At 40.4% G+C, this 19,528-nt stretch overlaps 7 protein-coding genes across 7 annotated transcripts; 4 read left to right on the forward strand and 3 right to left on the reverse strand.

The window, feature by feature from the left end:
- Positions 1 to 484: 484 nt before the first annotated feature.
- Positions 485 to 2,237, forward strand: IPL1 (spindle assembly checkpoint kinase; the record flags this gene model as incomplete). The annotated part of the gene is made up of 4 exons (XM_064826121.1): positions 485 to 554; positions 628 to 1,118; positions 1,187 to 1,388; positions 1,462 to 2,237. The coding sequence occupies 4 exons, from the start codon at positions 485 to 487 to the stop codon at positions 2,235 to 2,237; spliced, it is 1,539 nt and encodes a 512-aa protein (XP_064687635.1).
- Positions 2,238 to 2,942: 705 nt separating this feature from the next.
- ATC70_006854 (uncharacterized protein) lies at positions 2,943 to 4,835 on the reverse strand (the record flags this gene model as incomplete). Its single annotated transcript, XM_064826122.1, has 5 exons — positions 2,943 to 3,403; positions 3,472 to 3,637; positions 3,727 to 3,784; positions 3,849 to 3,961; positions 4,020 to 4,835. The coding sequence occupies 5 exons, from the start codon at positions 4,833 to 4,835 to the stop codon at positions 2,943 to 2,945; spliced, it is 1,614 nt and encodes a 537-aa protein (XP_064687636.1).
- Positions 4,836 to 10,333: 5,498 nt separating this feature from the next.
- FAA2_2 (medium-chain fatty acid-CoA ligase faa2) lies at positions 10,334 to 12,085 on the reverse strand (the record flags this gene model as incomplete). The annotated part of the gene is made up of 5 exons (XM_064826123.1): positions 10,334 to 11,285; positions 11,345 to 11,471; positions 11,537 to 11,749; positions 11,823 to 11,882; positions 11,953 to 12,085. The coding sequence occupies 5 exons, from the start codon at positions 12,083 to 12,085 to the stop codon at positions 10,334 to 10,336; spliced, it is 1,485 nt and encodes a 494-aa protein (XP_064687637.1).
- Positions 12,086 to 12,261: 176 nt separating this feature from the next.
- ATC70_006856 (GPN-loop GTPase 3) lies at positions 12,262 to 12,819 on the reverse strand (the record flags this gene model as incomplete). Its single annotated transcript, XM_064826124.1, has 1 exon — positions 12,262 to 12,819. One exon carries the CDS (start codon positions 12,817 to 12,819, stop codon positions 12,262 to 12,264), a length of 558 nt encoding a protein of 185 aa, XP_064687638.1.
- Positions 12,820 to 13,139: 320 nt separating this feature from the next.
- Positions 13,140 to 14,760, forward strand: ATC70_006857 (uncharacterized protein; the record flags this gene model as incomplete). Its single annotated transcript, XM_064826125.1, has 4 exons — positions 13,140 to 13,418; positions 13,489 to 13,878; positions 13,934 to 14,048; positions 14,117 to 14,760. 4 exons carry the CDS (start codon positions 13,140 to 13,142, stop codon positions 14,758 to 14,760), a joined length of 1,428 nt encoding a protein of 475 aa, XP_064687639.1.
- Positions 14,761 to 15,643: 883 nt separating this feature from the next.
- Positions 15,644 to 16,177, forward strand: ATC70_006858 (uncharacterized protein; the record flags this gene model as incomplete). The annotated part of the gene is made up of 1 exon (XM_064826126.1): positions 15,644 to 16,177. One exon carries the CDS (start codon positions 15,644 to 15,646, stop codon positions 16,175 to 16,177), a length of 534 nt encoding a protein of 177 aa, XP_064687640.1.
- An 867-nt stretch (positions 16,178 to 17,044) lies between these two features.
- ATC70_006859 (uncharacterized protein) lies at positions 17,045 to 19,313 on the forward strand (the record flags this gene model as incomplete). Its single annotated transcript, XM_064826127.1, has 8 exons — positions 17,045 to 17,047; positions 17,110 to 17,312; positions 17,378 to 17,557; positions 17,624 to 17,672; positions 17,733 to 17,969; positions 18,023 to 18,727; positions 18,786 to 19,101; positions 19,162 to 19,313. 8 exons carry the CDS (start codon positions 17,045 to 17,047, stop codon positions 19,311 to 19,313), a joined length of 1,845 nt encoding a protein of 614 aa, XP_064687641.1.
- Positions 19,314 to 19,528: the final 215 nt, after the last annotated feature.

A 19,528-nucleotide genomic window follows, 5' to 3' on the forward strand; every position in this document is an offset into this window, starting at 1 on the left:
TGCGTAATATTGTTCCGTGGAGAGGTCATTTAGGCTTAAGCCAGTCCTTTTGATTCTATCATCTCTGCCCATGTTGCTAATGGGAAACGTGTCACTACGTGTAACTAAACAATGGATTGTAATACAGGAGAAAAAAGCAAATAAAAGTTGGGAAATCCCTGAAATTGTCCATATGGAAAAATGCAAACTACCTTTGCCGTGATCAGATGGGATGGTTCATCACTCGATTGTGTGTGTGTGTTTGTGTGTGCGTCTGTACAAGACTTAACTGCTGCAGCCATGGTTGGGATTGATTTACCTGACCAAGAGATGGATTTCAATTTCGGGCGTAAATCAAAAAATTTAACCTTTTGGATTATAATAACAGGATGATGAAAGTGCTTATAAATACATTATCTTGCAAATTAGACCACACTATATAAAACTGTCTTCTTTTTTCTTTTTTCTTTCCTTCTTCTCTCTTTACTCTATTTCACCTTTTAAAATGTCTTCTGCTGTTCAATTGCTTCGTGATCAAGTCGCAAAAGAGCTCCAAGGCTCTGTCACCATCATCGGTAAGGAAGTGACACATTCATTCCCCCTGTCACTTGCTAGTTTAGATCAATCTGACATTGTCATTCACACTAGTGCTTGGTGCTTCTGGTGATCTTGCCAAGAAAAAGACCTACCCTGCCTTGTTTGGCCTCTATCGCAATGGCTTCTTGCCTGAAAATGTGCAGATTGTTGGCTACGCACGCACAAAGATGGATCATGAGGAATACTTGAAGCGTGTTACTCAATACATTAAAGTGGGCGATGATCAGGCCAAATTGGACGAATTCAAGTCTATCGCTAGCTATGTTTCTGGTCAGTATGACGATGATGCCTCTTACCAAAACTTGGACACGTTCATCCAAGAGAGCGAGACGAAGCGTGGCGTTCCAAGCGGCAAGAAGAATCGTGTCTTTTACATGGCCCTGCCTCCCTCTGTCTTCATCCCTGTTGCCAAGGGATTAAAGCGTAATGTATATGCAAAGGAGGGTAGTAACCGTCTCGTGGTCGAGAAGCCTTTTGGTATGGACTCTGAGAGCTCAAATCACCTTGCCAAAGAATTAGGCGCACTCTTTTCAGAGAATGAGGTGAGTCATCCTACCATGTACAACAGGGATTTTCCTTTTTACTGACTGTAACACAAAATCAAATACAGATCTATCGTATTGATCACTATCTCGGTAAGGAAATGGTCAAGAATGTCATGAACCTTCGCTTTGCCAATGTCTTATTTGGCCATGCATGGGATCGTACCTATATCGATAATGTGCAAATTACCTTCAAGGAGCCCTTCGGCACTGAGGGTCGTGGTGGCTACTTTGATGAGTTTGGTATCATTCGTGATGTGATTCAAAACCGTAAGTGATTTTGCATATGAGGGTGGGAAAATGGGACAGATAAGCTCTAACGTAAATGATAAACAAATTGCAGATTTACTCCAGGTTCTCACATTAATCGCCATGGAGAGACCCATCTCCACAGATTCTGAAGCCATTCGTGACGAAAAGGTCAAGGTCCTCAAGTGCATTCAACCCATCGCTATCGAAGACACTCTGTTGGGTCAGTATGTTGGTGCTAACGGAAAGCCTGGCTACCTCGAGGACGAGACACTCAAGAACAAGGACAGCCTTACACCTACTTTTGCTGCTGCAGTATGCTGGATCAACAATGAGCGTTGGGAGGGTGTTCCATTCATCTTGAAGGCTGGCAAGGCCTTGAACGAAGCCAAGGTTGAAGTGCGTCTGCAGTTCCACCACGTTGCTGGTAATTTGTACGGCGGTTCTGCTCGTAATGAGCTTGTCATCCGTATTCAACCTAATGAAGCTGTCTACATGAAGTTCAACAACAAACAACCTGGTTTGTCTTACCAAACCATCCAAACAGATTTGGATTTGTCTTATCACTCTCGTTATGCCGATTTATCTATTCCCGATGCTTACGAATCACTTATCCTTGATGTCTTGCGTAACGACCACTCCAACTTTGTGCGTGATGATGAGCTTGATCGTGCCTGGAAGATTTTCACTCCCTTGCTGCACAAGATTGACAGACACGACGCTGATGTGCAAATCAAGCCTTACAAGTATGGCTCAAGAGGTCCCAAGGAATTGGATGACTTTGTCAAAAAGTACGGTTACCATCGCGATACCAAGGTGAACTATCAATGGCCTCTCCAAAACGTCAACCCCTCTGCCAACAAGCTTTAGACGTCTTTGCGTCTTTTGTGAATACAATCTGTGCATTATCTCATCCATCCACGTTTCCCAAACTCGTTTTCCTATTATTTAGCTTTCTATATCCCTCAATCTTTTTCTTATCTGGATTTCTTCTTGTATTGTAATCAATCTGAAAGGTGTCTTTCATCTTTTATACATATATATATTTGACATTAATAACATGGGCCATTTATGCGCTTACAAATGTTGTATCAAAACCTTGTGCTTCCTGATTTTTAATCAAATTACGCTAACATGTATTAAATTTTTGTGCGACTTATGCAACCAGATCCATGAGAAAACTGAGCCATTTAAGCTTTGATTGCCTGTATTTGGTAAGTCTCTGCAAGAAACTGACATGTATCGTGCCCATCCTTTGAGCTTTGAGTCATCTGAAATCATGCTGGAACAATAAAAGCTTATGTAAAGCACTTTTTCCGCGACGATGGTTGAATTGATATCGAATGCAGATCTTGTATTGCCGAGTCATTGGGTCATGGTCTAATTTTTTCTTTTCAGAGAAGATGAATGTGGATTTCATGGAGGTTTATAATATAATATAGATGTATAGAAAATGCAAACAAAAATAGGGGGTTGTGGTAGTGGTATAACATATAATATTAAAATTTCATACAAAAAAAAAAGAAGCTATCATGCGTAATAGAAAAAGGCACATAATTTCATAGATAGAGCGATTCAGTTGAGCCATTTTCTGGTTTGAGAATCGTGTTGTGTTGCTGTTTTATGCTTGTGGTTAGTATATTTCGATGCTCTTGGCGCAGGAGCTTGCTGTTTCGAATTTCCACTGAAATCTGTATTTAGAGCAGCAGGAGAGGAGGATCTCGAGACAGAACGCTGCATTGAATAGCGTCTATTTGGTATAGGAGATGTTGAAGGTGATGAATGAGGCTTGTTAGTTGTAGTTGATATTGTTGAATTATATAAAGTAGGTGATGATGATAGTCTTCGCGAGCTATTCAACGTATTATTGATATGTATTGATGGGGTGGTAGATGCATTGCTTATGCTTCCAAGTGATGTCCTTCTTGATACTTTCTGCTGATGCAAACTTTTTGTGCTGGAGCTTCTGTCACCAATGACTGATCTGGGTCGAGCATGAGGAGCAGCGTCGCTCCGTTTCATGTTCCTGTATTGACCTATATCTCACATTGTAAATATCATTTGATCCTCTCTACTACATATAACACCCTTTCCAAATAATTACCATCAATGTCGGTAATGACACGACCTGAAACTTTTTTGGTTTGCGTAACAGCAGATTGAGCCTGCTCAATGAGTTCCAGTAGCATGGACCGGATCCGTTCAAAGGCGGCATCTTCGTCTTGCAAATATCGCTCTAGATCAGTTGGTTCAAGTATATCAGGAGAGGACTTGAAAGAATGAGGTTAGTAAAAGCAAAGAAGCTGAGCAAAATAAAAAGGTCATATGGCCGTTTATTTAATATATATAAATATAATACCATAATACCATTTTTGCTGGAGCTTGTGTCTAATCCGGGAGTCAGTGGCCTCTCTATCCTGCATGAATGATGAGCCTCGATAATCCTCTCTTTCATACCCGCCCCTTTTATATCACACTTACGCAGCTAGTCTACTCTGTAGATCACTGATCGTGTTTGATTGCTCCTTCACTACTGTTTCCAATGTTTGATTCAAGGTCAATAGTGATTTTTTTTCAATCTCCAAATCCTCGATCTGCAAAACAAGAGTCATCCTGAGCATGACATCCATCGTAACTGATGCAGAGCTATACCTTTCTATGCACTTTGGCATCCTCCACTGGCTGCGGTTTGGCCTGTACTGCTATTGTACCTCTCAATAAAAATGATCCCAGACCTCCACTCATGATGCCAAATCCAGGTGTAAATGATGAGGGCATCCTATGGGCTTTTTGATACGTCTCCTCTTCAGTGGTCCTTGAGGTAGTGTTCATTTGTGTATCGTCGTCAATATCGTCTATAGCCATATCTATGTCAAGCTCGTCGTCGTCGTCGCCTTCATCCTCCCCAATGCTAGCATGCTTGTTTTCATCCTCGCCATTCTCATCATCAGCGTCGTCTAATGTGGTAATACCATGCTCCAAATCGGTCTGTATTGTAGGACGACGATTAAAATTAGACAAGTTGATTCGACTTATTACCAAGGGGGGTTGTTGCTGAGATTGCTTTTGATGCATATTTTCGAAAGGATACTGGCTAACGTTGGTCTTTGTAAGAGTGTTGGTAGAAGATTGACAAAAGAAAGAAAGCCCCGGACTAGTTTCAGAAGAAGGCTGGCGTATCATGGGAGTAGTTGTTGTGGTATTGTGGTGCGTTGGATGGGTATTATAGACAGTATTGCTAGTTGTAGTTGTTGACGCGGTTGAAAAAGTACAAGAGGAAGAGTTGGTTGATGATGAAAAATTAGGCTGTCTCTGTATTATTTGTGAAGACGAGAACTGGCTGGAGAATAAATGTTGCTGCTGCTGCTGCTGCTGCTGCTGTGGTTGTTGTTGTGCGTGCTGGTGATGGTTGAATGGACGGATAATATTGACAGCCTTCGGGTTAGGCGTCAGATCCTTTGTTAGCATGTGAGGTTAAATGGCTCGAAATTGTCTATTGCACTCTTCACTCTGAAATCAAGCAAGATGGTAGACAAATAAACAAAGCCGATGTGAGAAATAATGAGATCAAGTGAAGAAGAAAAAGGAAAGAGAGAAGGGGAAATATGAAATTAAAAATATGGCCTGGAAATAAAACTCAAAAATCAATACACATGTTGAGCATATCTTTCCGTAGCTCTGAAAAAATTGATCTTGAGCATTCTGATTTCCTCTCTCTCTCTCTCTCTCGATCATTATAGAATACAAATAGTAATACCAACTGTTCATGTACCATTTCAGTCTTTCATTTCTCGGCTGTTGTGGGTTCGCATCTTGGTAATTCCGCAATTGCCATACACAAAGTTTACCAAGACCGGAAGAAGGAACAAAATCAGGTACATAATCAAAAAGGACCATGATGATCATAATGGACATACCCTACTTGAAGTATATATGTACAAAGCGTCTGTGCGGAAGGAGGAAGGGGAAAAGCTACAGGGCAACTCCCCAATTCCACGTAATACTCATTCCGTGTTTTTTTTTTTTTAATATTTAGCCTTCCTTCAACAAAAAGAGTAAACAAAAGTCTGCTTTTGGAAGGTTTCATTCTGGCACATTTATCGTTTTAGAAATGGATGCTAACCTGAAAATTTCAGTTACAGCCCTTTAAAATATTTTGGTGGAATACCTGGTGTGCAAGCCGAACTTCTTCTGTAGAGTAGCTTACCCCCTAATGTACCTCCATTGGCATGAGATGGAATTTGCTCTACTAAATACTTGGACTTTATATATTTCTATTAGTAGATAAATAGACTGTTTTATAAATCAAATATATATATATGGCTAATACCAATTTTCAATCTATCTGACTATTTCAGTATTCATACCTAGAGTGCTCGAGGTGGAAAAGGTACCAATGTAAGTAACGGTTCGCTGGCCTTTTACAAATTACGCAAATGGCATAATATTGCGTAGCATATCAGCCAATATTGCCCAGAACAATAGTAAACACTCTTTAATTGTATCTTATGCACACGCGGTGAATTGACATGGCAAAAATGGGCCATTCTCAAATGAGTCCTCTGCTTTTAAAGATTGAATGAAATTTCAAAATACAAATCTGGCTAGCTAAATATATGAGCAATCGTAGTAACTGTTTACTAGCCGATCTATCTCGCTACGCTCGATGACGGCGTCGCCCTGTGGGCTCGCCAAACACATTCCAAATCAGATATAATAAAATGCTGGTATATCAAGTAAACTCTAAACAATCAGTTAATAATAAAAAAAAAAAGACTATATTAGAGTCAGGAGGGGGAGGCATCCATTCGCTGGTTTTGCTCTTGAAATGGTGACATAAAGCTTGCCATGCGTAAATACAAGACTTGTGTAAGATATACAGAGACTTTTTTGAGATTTTGTCATTGCAAAAGACACTTTTATGAGGCAAAGCTCCCCCAAAAAAGTATTTGTGCTAAGCGATTGTCCTTTCAATTCCATGATCCCCATTTAATCAGCATTGCAATCATCATTGTCATCAACAGAAAGGCATTTAGGTCAGCCAGCAGCAAGCCGCCGCCAAAATCAATTAAAACTCAGTTTATTCTTTCTGTTCAAGATTTGGCGGATTTCGTCTTTCTTCGACTTCGTTAATCTATTTTATGAGATTCGACTATATAAACTGCGATGATCACCCTACGCTTCCTAATACGATGCCCCTGGTGGTAGGGCGAAGTGGTAGAACTCCCGTATGCCAACGGAAGGATCCCCGGTTCAAATCCTGGTGAACGCAAGTTGTTTGATTTTTTGACGTAGTACTGATGTCCTCGTTTGGTGTTTTGTACTCTTATCCATGATCTATATTTTGACGATTTCCGCAAGACTGTACTGGCTCTAGGAGTCGCACCTTATTAGTAGTAGGTTTCTTTCCCAACTTAATTCAAAAATATCTTATTCCCCTTCATTGCAGACATTGGGTCCACCAACAGTCTTTTCTATCCCTCAGTATGACATTTAAAGGACTTTAAATAAAACCTGGAGCTCGACTCCCCTACAAAAAAAAAAAAAATGCTTAAGCTTTCCTAGAGTACTTTTCAAGGTGCATCCAATGGTACTAAGTAAAATAGATGATTTGAATAAACTTATCAAATGATTTATGAAAATGTGAATAGAGGTTTCTGGCCAAAATGTCGAAATTTTACATATCAAAGTCCCACAACGATGATTTCAGAGGTTGCTTTGGATCGAGAGAAACATTTTGATTCAAGATATACCATAGCAAAAGTCTCCATATTCAAGGTGAAAAACGCGATCGTTTGATTTTCGATGAAAACCATGAGGGGTACCTCATGCTTTTTGGTCGAATTTTGTTCATGTTTTTTTGATCCTCAAAAAGTTGAGCAAAGGTGTCAGAAAGTAACTGTCAGATGAGAGCAAGTGTTTGGTCCTATTATGACAATCTAAACCCGCCTTGGACGCGAGAAAACGCAGCTCAAATGCATTCAAATTTTGCTGTATTATGGACACTAAGGACTAAAAAGTGGAAATACCAGTATGCTACTTGCCCGTATATGAAGTAGCTACGTGTATATGGATGTAGAGCATCAGATAAGAGTCAGATCCACAGATATTATAAAGGGTTTTCATGTGTAAGTAGAGGGTCAGCTTGAACGTAGTAGTATTATGATAAGATACACAAGAGTAACCGGTAGCTCGAGCTGTCGCTGTGCAGGTTGGTTCTCTACCTTCGCTACGCTTCGGTGAGAACCATCCGAAGCATAAACACTCATATGATTAGTGATTATATATCAATCAACAATCAGGGTTCTTCTTCTAACATTTTAGCTATATTAATTTTGGGATATTAGCCAAAGGCCCGCGACAGCGCCAGCCGTTTGAACGTAGGTTGGTTTCCACCGAAGCGAAGCGTAGGTCAGGAAACCACCCGAAGTGCTGAAAGGCTCGTATGTCATAATGAAAGTTGTGTAAGTGAGTGACCATGCGGCTTTGCGAAAGACATGATTCTAAAAAGAAACGTCACCATATTTCAATCTCTTATATTTGTTGGTAAACAAACAACACTTTTTTTTCATATTTTTTTTTTCATATTTTTACAATCAAAGGAAGATATTGGGCAGCCATCCATGTTCAAACGGGGTCAACAAAGGGAGCTGACAGCTGCTGCACGTTTACGTAGTTGGGTGCGTGGATAATGATGTGGATATTGTATACCAGTACAACCGGTCATTATATGTGTCGCTTTGGATCAAACGTTCACTTGAGGTTTGAGTAGGAAATGGCAGTGCTAGAAGAAAAAGCTGGTCAGGTTTCTTCTTAACGCAGCTTCTGGGTCCTGTATCCGGTCAATTAGTTGGGTAATTGGCTACTGATGGTTGAATACTAGATGACTTTTGTGATCATTTAGCCCATTCGGTATAGGAACGCTCTGAATATAGTAGGAGGGGATCAGCCACTGAGCATGGATTAGTTTTCAAGCATCCAATTAGTGCTGGAACCGCACTCAAAGGAAGTATTTGCCGCTGGGTACAGCTGTACAGGTGGAGTCGTTCGCTAGACGCAATCAAGAGAGATATTCAAACGGGGTCAACAAAGGGAGCTGACAGCTGCTGCACGTCTACGTAGTCGGGTGCGTGGATAATGATGTGGATATTGTATACCAGTACAACCGGTCATTATATGTGTCGCTTTGGATCAAACGTTCACTTGAGGTTTGAGTAGGAAATGGCAGTGCTAGAAGAAAAGGCTGGTTAGATTTCTTCTTAACGCAGCTTCTGGGTCCTGTATCCGGTCAATTAGTTGGGTAATTGGCTACTGATGGTTGAATACTAGATGACTTTTGTGATCATTTAGCCCATTCGGTATAGGAACGCTCTGAATATAGTAGGAGGGGATCAGCCACTGAATACCTCGATGATCAAGTTGACGAATGTCTCCCTGTGCAAATGTATCCTAGGCACTGCATTTTTTCTAATTTTTCAATCAAGGACAGGAAAAACTCACTTTTGTTTTCCTTTATCGTTGTCTGTCGGTACTAGATATCATTCACTCAAATCGGAATGGACCCTTTCATGCAGACAATCACATCTGAGGCATACTTGGTTGAAAAATCGCTGCATCATGTTTCTAATTTCTGTTCTCTGTTCTCTGCTCTCTTATCTCTAGTCTACATTTTGTTTTTGCACGTGGGATACACAAGAAAGAAACCTGACAAAGATCAATGAATCAATGTATAGTTGTCAACCGTAAAAATGCTCATGAAACAGTATATAAATTGATATTCGCATTTGCTGTAATCAAACTTGTCATGCATTTCATTTCTGGTGTAAGGAGAGTGGTCGGGCGAAGCCATAATAATTCTCAAATCGCAACTTTTTTCTTATGGGCTTTTAAAAACATCGATTGTCTTTATAATGATAGTTGTGGCATCGATTTTGCCAGCCACAGCTGCCAAAAGCTGCTTAAAGCTCTGCTCCGCATTCGCTTCAGATTGGCCAAACTGACAAAAAATCGACTTGTTCGATCAACTTCCTCAGATTCAACTATATAAACTGTGTTGATCAACCTATACTCCCTAATGCATCTTTGGAGCACTTTTCAAGGCGCATCCAATGGTACCAAGTAAGATAAATGTTTTGAATAAACTTGTTGAGTAATTCATAAAAATATGAAAAGAGGTTTCTGGCCAAAAAGTCGAAACTTTACATATCAAATTCCCACAAAGATGATTTCAGGGGTTACGTTAGATCGATAGAAACATTTTGATTTATTATATGCCTTAGTAAAAGTCTTCATTATCAAGATGAAAAGCGCGATCGTTTGATTTTCGATGAAAAGCATGAGGGGTGCCTCATGGTTTTTAGCCGATTTTTGGCCGATTTTTGGCCATGTTTTTTTTTTGGTCCCCAAAAAGTTGAGCAAATGTATCAACAGGTTAGTGCTAGGTGAGAGTAACCGTTTGACGCTGTTCTGACGACCTGAAACGGCCACTAGTACGAGAAACCACGGCTCAAGTGCACCCAGATTTTGTTGTGGTTTTCATACTTTCGAGCAGTAAGAGGCAATGTAAGTATGCCATCTGTCCATGTACAAATTTTTCTTGTTGATACAGTCATGGAGCATCGTAGGAAAGTCAGACCTACAACGACAGACTACTTATGGAGGCCACTCACTTGATAATCCAGCGAGATTTCAGTATTTAGTAAGGTATGCAATAACATCAAAATGCAGGCTCATTGGAAATTAGCGAAATCATTCTCATTGCACTGCCATCAATTCAACGACGCTCCAACTATTCTTTTATAACCATGGTGAACAAGCTAGCATATCCAAGGTCAAGCCAAATCATAGTCAATAGCAGCCTACAAAGAGGCCTTCGAAAAGGGTTTATTAAGGTTACAGATGTATAGCAAAGTAAAAAGTAAAAAAAAAAAAAAAAAGATTCTCAATTTATAATCTATGTATGCATATTACTCTTTGATAGGATAGTTGTATCGTTCTCTCCAGAGCTCAGATACCTTTCGTTCGTTACCAAGATTGGTGCCATCCAAAGCACTCAAATTATTCAAACCACCCTCTCTATGGTCCTTGTTTTCTTGATTTTGTGTTAACTCAAGGAACATGTGAAGCCAAGACATGGAATTCCAGATGGTAAAGTACTCTTCTGTTACACACTTCTTTGCGTTAGCACTCATCTTGGCGTGCAACTCGGGCTCCTTAAAGAGTCTGTACAGTGTATCAGCAACAGCCTGGTAATCACCGATGGGCACGAGGAAACCATCTTGATCGTTCTTAATTTGGAGAGGGATACCGCCAGCGTTATAAGCAACAACAGGAACACCCTTATGCAGAGCCTCAGTTACCTTGACCTCAAAACCTTCTCTGTGAGATAATTGCAGTGCAGCGTAAGCACCACGCATAATCACATTCAGCAATTGATCCGATGCGGGTAAGCGAACAGCAGCGATATCGCTTGCAATGGTGGAAAACTTTGCAGATTCGATAATAGATTGAGCTTGTTCAAAGATGATGGTACCATCAGGGTCATCGATACTACCATGACCACAAATAACGAGTTGAGGAATACGATAGTCTTCAAATTCACCGTCCATCTTCTCACGCAACAAACGATAGGCCTCGAGCACATCAGGGATACCCTTGGATGGATCAAAACGAGCAACTTGAACAATATAGGGTCTATACCAATCAATCTCATTCACACCCAGATCGACGCAGACACGATTGAAGACAGATTGATAGTAAGTAATACACCAATCAGTCATGGGTTTGTTCAAACCGTCCAATGGATCAGTAGCAGCGGGGAGTAGAACTGTGTTTCGAGAAGGAACGCTCTCTGGGATAAAACCTTTGATAGGGTGGGCAACAAAAAGATCAGCTTGTTTGATGAATTGCCACAAGAAGCTAAGGTAGACAGAGGGTCAATCGGAATCCTTGTAATAACACATGTGATAAAGACTTACTTCCAAGTATTGGCAGTGGAGCCCTCTGGTTCGTTTTTGATCAAGTCGGATCGAATTTCAATATGAGATCTAAAGATGATTCTTGTGTTTGGAGCATGTTTACGGATGTGAGGGATGATACCACAGACTTAATTATGCAATTGCAGAAATATTAGCAGTTGTACCACACCAAACAGTGACACATGTTGTTACCTTGAGGGTCGTCAATGACAATAACATCCGAGTTCTTGATGGGACCTTTGTCGTCTAACCAGAATCTCTTTACATTTTCATCAGACCACTCAATGAAGGCTTGCTTATCCTCGTCACTCAGCCAGACATCAGGGTCAGCAACACCTTGAAGGACGTTGTGGAACTTTCTCTTGGTAATATCAAATACCTCGGGCTTGGGGCGAGCAACGTACCCTACACAAAGAATAAAATAGAAGATGTCGGTACATGCTAATTCATCACCACGTTAAAATACAAGTTCACTTACAGTGGACCTCGACATCGTTTAAATGAAGGAATCTCAATAAGGCATGACGCATTAGAGCGACTAAAATCAACATGTAAGGTTAGACTTGTGTGAAATAGCTAGTATGATAATGCAGTGTGCGCTTGCTTACCTCCGCCACCTTGAGGGGTTGAGTTGAAATAAGATACCCTTAATTTCTTTTCCTTGAATGTAGTGGCCATCTGTTGAAACACATCCCAAGTTTCCTTGCAGACAGTGTTCTGGTAGTCGCTTTGCTTGACCATATGGATAATATGATTGAAATCAACTATACACAAGAGCCAAAAAATGGTACGATTTTTCAATGTTGATGCTTCACATGATGGATCCTCATCAACTATACATTACCTTCAACCTGGGAGATCCCAATTCAGAAAATGAGGTAGCACAAAATGAGACAAACGTCAATATGATGTTAAATTTAGACAGAATATAAAACACAAACCTCATGTCGATAACCAACTGAAATACGGGGCAAGTTCCCAGGATACTTGGGACTCAACCACATTACAGCCTTTCTAACAGCAGCACTTGCTCGCTCGTCGGGAGAATTGCCATGAGTGAGCACACGGAATGGGATGGCATCCAAATCTTTCCAGTAATCAGTCATGATAGAGCACTCTTCGAGATCCACCAAATCCCCTTCGTCTTGGACAAACCCTTTAGCAATGTCATATGAGCAGGCAACAAGCTGGACCTTGTAGTTTTGAGCCATAGCATACAGCTCCACCACACCATGCAATTTCGCAAATGCTTCAAGAATGACTTCCTTGGTATCCTTGACGGCATCATGTGTCATCAATTCACCTTCATAATAATCAGTAGAGTACATGCCGTCATGGACGGAAAGAGCGTAATAACTAGTTCTATCATCTCTTATCTCTACATCAATACCAAGATAGACAGGCAAAGGGACATGGGCAGATGAAAAGCGACGAGATGTTCTTCTAGTAGGGACTCTGGTAGGGTTTGGTGGCATTTTCTTGATGGAATAATTGTGTGATAAAAAAAAAAAGGGAAGGTGTATAAGATTGACCGAAGCTTTTATATTTTTTGTTTTGTTTGATTCACGTGAAATCCTGGTTTCAGAAAACTGTAAAGCTACAAGTACCATGTCAATGTACATTGCATGAATTTAAGCGTTGATTGGCTGATGAAGCTTTCCTTAAATGGATGATACACAACTTGATCTTTTTTTCTAAAGAAAAAGAAGCCAAGGCATGTCTATTGAACATTCTCTTTTTTCTTATTTCTACTATAGCTCTCTTTTTCTCTATCATTTACTATCCCTTATTTTCTATGGGTAATACTCATTCAGCAGCTTCCCACAATGGCAGATTGTCAAGGACGTTTTCACGACAATCCAGAAAAGACGATGCCTTACCACACATGCACACTACAAACGATGCCCAGACATGTCACAAAAAGTACAAGGAATCATTGCCTCCCTCGCCTAACAGCAACAGCGATCCAAAAACTACGTCCAACTACAAGACGGCAGATGAAGCGACATCAAGCAGGGGATCAAAGTACATTTTACCTAATAACGAGGAAGAGCTGGATAGGCTCGTTCAAGTTGTAAGTTGTATTTGCATGCCTAGACAAGTGGATTTCTCTTAACATTCTTTATGGAATCTTTGTTTCGCAGCATTTTATTTACAAGTATCTGTTTGGTGCTAATTTTTTAGCTCCTGTAAAGGATTTATTATCGAGCAATCAATCGAGAAGAAGTTCGGGCAGTAGTCATCATCAATGGATGCAAGATTCGCCGTCATTGTTATCTTTATCTCCACCAAGAGTATTGGATATTGCTTGTGGCAATGGCACATGGATCCTAGAGATGGCAACAGAATTTCCAGACAGTCAATTCTACGGTATCGATATCCTAGCAAACTATCCGACTACAGTCAAGCCAGCAAATACCTTTTTCTCTCAACATGACATACTTCATCCAAAAGGTTTACCATACCCAGACGACTACTTTGATTACATCCATATGCGCCAAGTATACTCCTGTTTCTCAGAACAGGATTGGGTGGTAAGAATAGATGGCACTTAACCTACAACGTCATTTTCTCATACAAATCGTATAGACGGTAATGAAGGAAATTAAGCGTTTACTAAAACCCGGAGGCTACGTTGAACTGCGAGATATTGACCCAATGCTGAACAATATGGGGCCGATCTCCTCCAAATTTTTTGCTCGCTGTAAGCTTTTGCTACTCAATATGACATCATTTTCAAAGTCATCTCATCATTGTTTCTCATTTCTATAGTTCCTCTATTGATGAAAAAATGGCATGGCGTGAATATTCTGTGGGCAAGATACATGTATGACATTATAAATAATGTGGGCAATATGGTGGATGTGCACAAACAGGTCAATACATTGCCATTTGGATCTTCAGGACCTATAGGAAACATGATTCAAAACTCTCTGCGCTTGGCGCTCAAAAGCTTTCGTTCGTTTTTCGAGATACACAACAGTTTACCCGGCGCAGACTATGACAGAGTCATTGATGACATAGTGGAAGAAACCAGCAAGTATCGCTCGTATTTCAATTACTATTGCTGTTGGGGAAGAAGCCCCTTGTATGAGACAGCGTACCATTATCAGGAACAGAGAGGCGGTAGTATTAGTAGTAGCGGTGACGAACCACCAAGGCGCCATTCAGTTACCAACAACAACAATATGATATCGGACTCGGATGCCAATGACAACGATGCATCGTCGTCTCTGACGATACGTAGACAGAGTGAAAAGGAAACGCAGTCGGATTGTGCCGACGATGCGGCCATGCCCCCCTCGAATATCCTGTCAATTTACCCATTATCTGATCAACATCAACATCACATGGTCTCACTAGGAGAGGAAAATGTATCTGACATTGATCAATTTGCTGAAGGATACGAAGATTAATGCCTGTAAATATGTACATGACTAATAAATGTTCCACGTTATACGATCTGCTAATGCAGAAGCTAAATGTCATTAGAGTTGGGAGGTACGGTTTCAGGTTATTTGCGACAAGGTTATTTCTGTGCAAGGCCTTGCATGATTTTAGTCTTTTGTCTTACACATTGATGCCTGTAGAAAGTTCGTTCTCGGGGCTTTTTCTTTCCAACGTTTGGAACCCAACACCTTGACATATGTAAGAGTAGTTATGTTTTGTTGGTTTCATGCGCCTTCAAATGAGCACAACAAGTCAATTTAGAGTATTTAAAGTATGACTATCGCAATTGTTTGAAGCAGCGGTCAAGACTTGATCTCCTCTTGCTAAGGCAGTACTCTTAGCATTGCAACTCTGAGTAAAGGGACATCAGAGTTGTATGGAAGGCAATAATATCGCAGCATGCCAAATTCATTGCAAAAACCGCTTGCCAATATGTCACTTTTAGCGTTAAGCTTTGATACAGTGCTTTTATCGATTTGTATCCACAAAATGCTGAACAATTCTAGCTGCTATTTGAGTTTTCGAATGTCATAGCTCATCTTGCATCTAAAACTACGATCTAAATGCATTTGTATCCCCATATCATATCATAACATCGTCTTATCAAACGCAAATATGCAAATCACAGCTTAAATAGACGGTTTGTTATGGCAGATATCTCTACTTGTAGGCCGTTTTAGACAACCAGAATGGCACTAAACGATTTCTTTCCATCAGTAGCATCTTGCTGACACGTTATCTCGTTTTTTTTTTGGTGCAGCAAACACCTCGAATTTTCATGAGTTACCCCTCATGGAAAACATGAAAAATCTGATCCTTCAGCTCTCAAACAAAAACGTTCGTTTCATCATGCAGTCATTGGACACATTAGACGTTGGCCGCCACTTCAACAACAACATCTCCAAAAAGCAATGGACAGCCTTCTATAAAAACGACATGCACTACTCGGCTCGTAATCTGTGGTACCGGATGCTCCATCAGCAATCCCCTAATAAGCTCGCCCTCTTCCAAAGACACTTGCCCAATTTAGAGTCTGATCACTGCGATCTATGCAACGAAGTAGAAGATGCCAAACATCTTCTAATTAGCTGTGCTCACAAGATCGATGTATGGAACTCCACCTTCAATGAGTTCCTCAGCTATCCCAAAAATGCTGACCCTCGCCTCGTCTACAACAACATTATGCTCCTCAAACTAGACCGCTATCTCATATACAGCTACGATATGCAGTTCACTATATACGACTTCTTCGCCACTATTATGCGTATGATTTGGAGAAATCACTTCCAACAGCTCTACAATTATATACCTTTTGATCCCTCTGTAGTATGCCGCCAAATCCGCGCCGAATTGATAAGATTGTCAAATCTTAGGAAACTCTAAATAGCTTATATATGGCACGTCACTTTGTTTACATACACTTGTCCATCCCTTGATGCGTTTAATTTATTTCTAATAAATCAAATATCATCCAAAAAAAAAAAAAAAAAAAAAAAAGAAAACATGAAAAATCAAACGATCGCAATTTTGTTCCTAAAAACGGCACTTTTTACTATGGCGTTTATCATATCAAATTACTTGTACAAGTTCAATGCATCATCCAAAAGCGTTGGTATGAGTCTTTTGTATACAAGGATTTGACTTATTGATCAAAAATGTATTTTTATTTTTTGAAGAATTACCCAACAAATATTATATTAATAATAGTTTAATTTAGCACCACTAAATGCACTTTAAAAAAAAAACTAATAAAAAAATATTAGTAATGTAGAGTACTATCAGTAAAATCAATCTTATTTTATTTAATGAAAACTTTCGAGATGTAAAAATCAAGTCGAATTTGATCGTAAAACAGCCCAAAGCTGCGGCCACCGGAGAATAAAATCATTTTGACGACAACCTCACGGATTAGCATATGTCATATGTAAACTAAAGGAAAAAGGTAGCTAAGATTAGCAAATATGCCATTTAAAAAGACTAGAGCAAAGTTTAAACAACCAGGTATATTAACAGCTGAAAAGTGCTGTAATTTTTAACTAAAATTTGGCTGGCATTGAGCATTAAAAATTTAGGCCATTTAAAGCAATCATTGACATTTCGAATACACGATGATGCGTAATATGCACCAGTCACTAGTATGTTGCGTACTTGAATTCAGGTATAAAACGATGCAATTGAAGCACATGTTGCTTTTCTTTCTCCCTGTTCCCAATTAATTACAGAGCTGATCGAGCAAAAACTAAACACAGCATGGTAAGCTATCAAATTGCTTCTTTGTATCAATGACAGGACCGACTCACATCATTTGAAAAAAGTTACTTCGTATACGTTCAAAAGAAGGTATGAACAGAGTTCAAGTCGAGGGTGATGAAACCTTTGGCGATCTTGCACAAAAGATAGCTGAACACTTGAAGATCCAAGATATATCCACATTGGCAATGGGAAAAGATCCGAATCCATCTACTGCTGGTTCTATATCTCAGTTGGCCGATAAAACCATCCATGAAGCAGGCCTCAAGTAAGCATGAATATCATGATTATGTGCCGTTTCATATTATTTATAAGGCATGGCCCTTTTCATAGACATGGAGATATTGTATATATCCATTATGTCGAGCCTCAGGAATTTCAGCAACAGCAACAAACGATCAATGGTACTGTTTCCTCAGACGATGTCAAGCCCAACAATGTCAAGCAGGATGAAGTGGATGACTTTTTAGAGAAGCAAAGAGGATTGATTGATCGCAAAAAGGACCCTAAATTGTAAATAATCACATACGAGCTTGATCCGTATTACAGCGAGCTAACTTGTGCATTGTGTTTTTACAGCTGCCGTCATGGAGAAAATGCCATGTGTGATTACTGTATGCCATTAGAGGTAGGGTTGCGAGTCTTGACATGTGCGGAAGAATGTGGTATTGACTATGCATGTCATTAGCCTTATGATGCGAACTATCTGGAAGAAAACAAAATCAAGCACATGTCGTTTCATGCCTATTTACGTCAAATCAACGCAGCACAGCAATCCAAGAATGTTGCAGCATCCAGCAACAGTGTACCTCCATTGGAAGAACAAAACTTCAAAGTCAAAGTACCATGCTCTGGTGGTCATGCTCCATGGCCTGAGGGAATTTGTACCAAATGCCAACCCAGTGCCATCACACTCCAAAGACAAGTAAGTACACTTTTTTTCTTACTCGAGGGGTGACAACTGACGATTAAATATAGACCTATCGCATGGTAGATCATGTTGAATTCTCTTCAGCATCACTGATTGAATCCTTCTTGAACTACTGGCGTCAATCTGGATCTCAACGATTTGGCTATTTATATGGTCGTTATGAGCCGTACCTCGATGTACCATTAGGTATCAAAGCCGTGGTGGAAGCCATTTACGAACCACCTCAGCAGGATCACTCAGATGGCATTCAATTGACACTGCCATGGGAACAAGAGGCCAAGGTAAACCAAGCAGCTGAAGCTTGTGGATTAGTGCAAGTGGGTATGATCTTTTCAGATTTGGTGGATGATGGCACAGGCAATGGTAGTGTGGTCGTCAAGCGACATGTCAATTCCTACTTCTTATCGTCTCTGGAGTGTGTATTTGCAGCTGAAATGCAGCGTCGTCATCCCAACATGTGCAAGCATTCAGTGTCTGGTAAATACAGCTCCAAGTTTGTCACTTGTGTCATCTCGGGCGATAATGAAGGCAACATTGATGTCAAGGCATATCAAGTATCAGATACACTGACTGCGCTTCAGGAGGCAGAAATTATAGAGCCCAGTAGAAAGCCATCTGTTATGCGAGTCAAAGACAGTATCCCTCATGAACGCTATGTCCCTGAAGTCTTTTACAAGTTTAAGAATGAATACAACGTGCTTGTCAAGCAGTCTGCCAAGCCCACATTTCCAGTGGAGTACCTGCTGGTCAATGTAAGTTTTACAGTGGTGCTATGTGGCATCAACGACTTATATAAGTTTCGTCATGTAGGTCACGCATGGTTTCCCTCACAACCCATCACCCCTCTTCAACGCTGAATCCACATTCCCTGTAGAGAACAGAGAGGGTCTTAGCCATCAAGATATCTCGGCTCTCGCGAAATGCATCAAATCTGCACATACCCAAGACGAATTAAAGAAGGTTCTGGATGATTTCCATGTCTTGTGCTTTATTCAATCCACAGATACTCTTTCACCCGAAGAATTCAAGCAACTGTGCCGTATAGTCACCAGTCCCGACGGCAATCTTGATGAATTGAACCAACTGAATGGCTGGAGTACACTTCAAATGGTATTAAAGGAAGCAGGTAAGACGGTATTGAACAACATCATACGAAAGAGCCAAGAGTCTGATGCTATTTATAAAGGAACAGACAGCTCATTGTCAACTAACGGTGGTCGATCCTCCTCTTCCGCCGCAGCCCCAGTAGCAGCTCCCGTCAGTTGTAGACATTGCACATTTACCAACCCTCCAGGCATTGAGAGCTGTGAGATGTGCGGCTTACCATTAACTGGATAAATGCAACCATTGAATAAAACCTGTACACGTCTGCACTTTTATACACTCACCTTGACAAGATGCAATGTTGTGTATAACATATACCTGTGAACACGTCCCGCCAAGCCAGGTGTTCAAATGTAACCGTCCTAAGCGTATAATGAAATTTAATTAGCACAATTAATCAAGCAATGTGGCTTTGACAAGGTTCCATGAATAAATCGAAAGGTTAAATG

Source organism: Mucor velutinosus, assembly GCF_035048745.1.
Source record: "Mucor velutinosus strain NIH1002 chromosome Unknown tig00001547, whole genome shotgun sequence".
Taxonomy (NCBI): domain Eukaryota; kingdom Fungi; phylum Mucoromycota; class Mucoromycetes; order Mucorales; family Mucoraceae; genus Mucor; species Mucor velutinosus.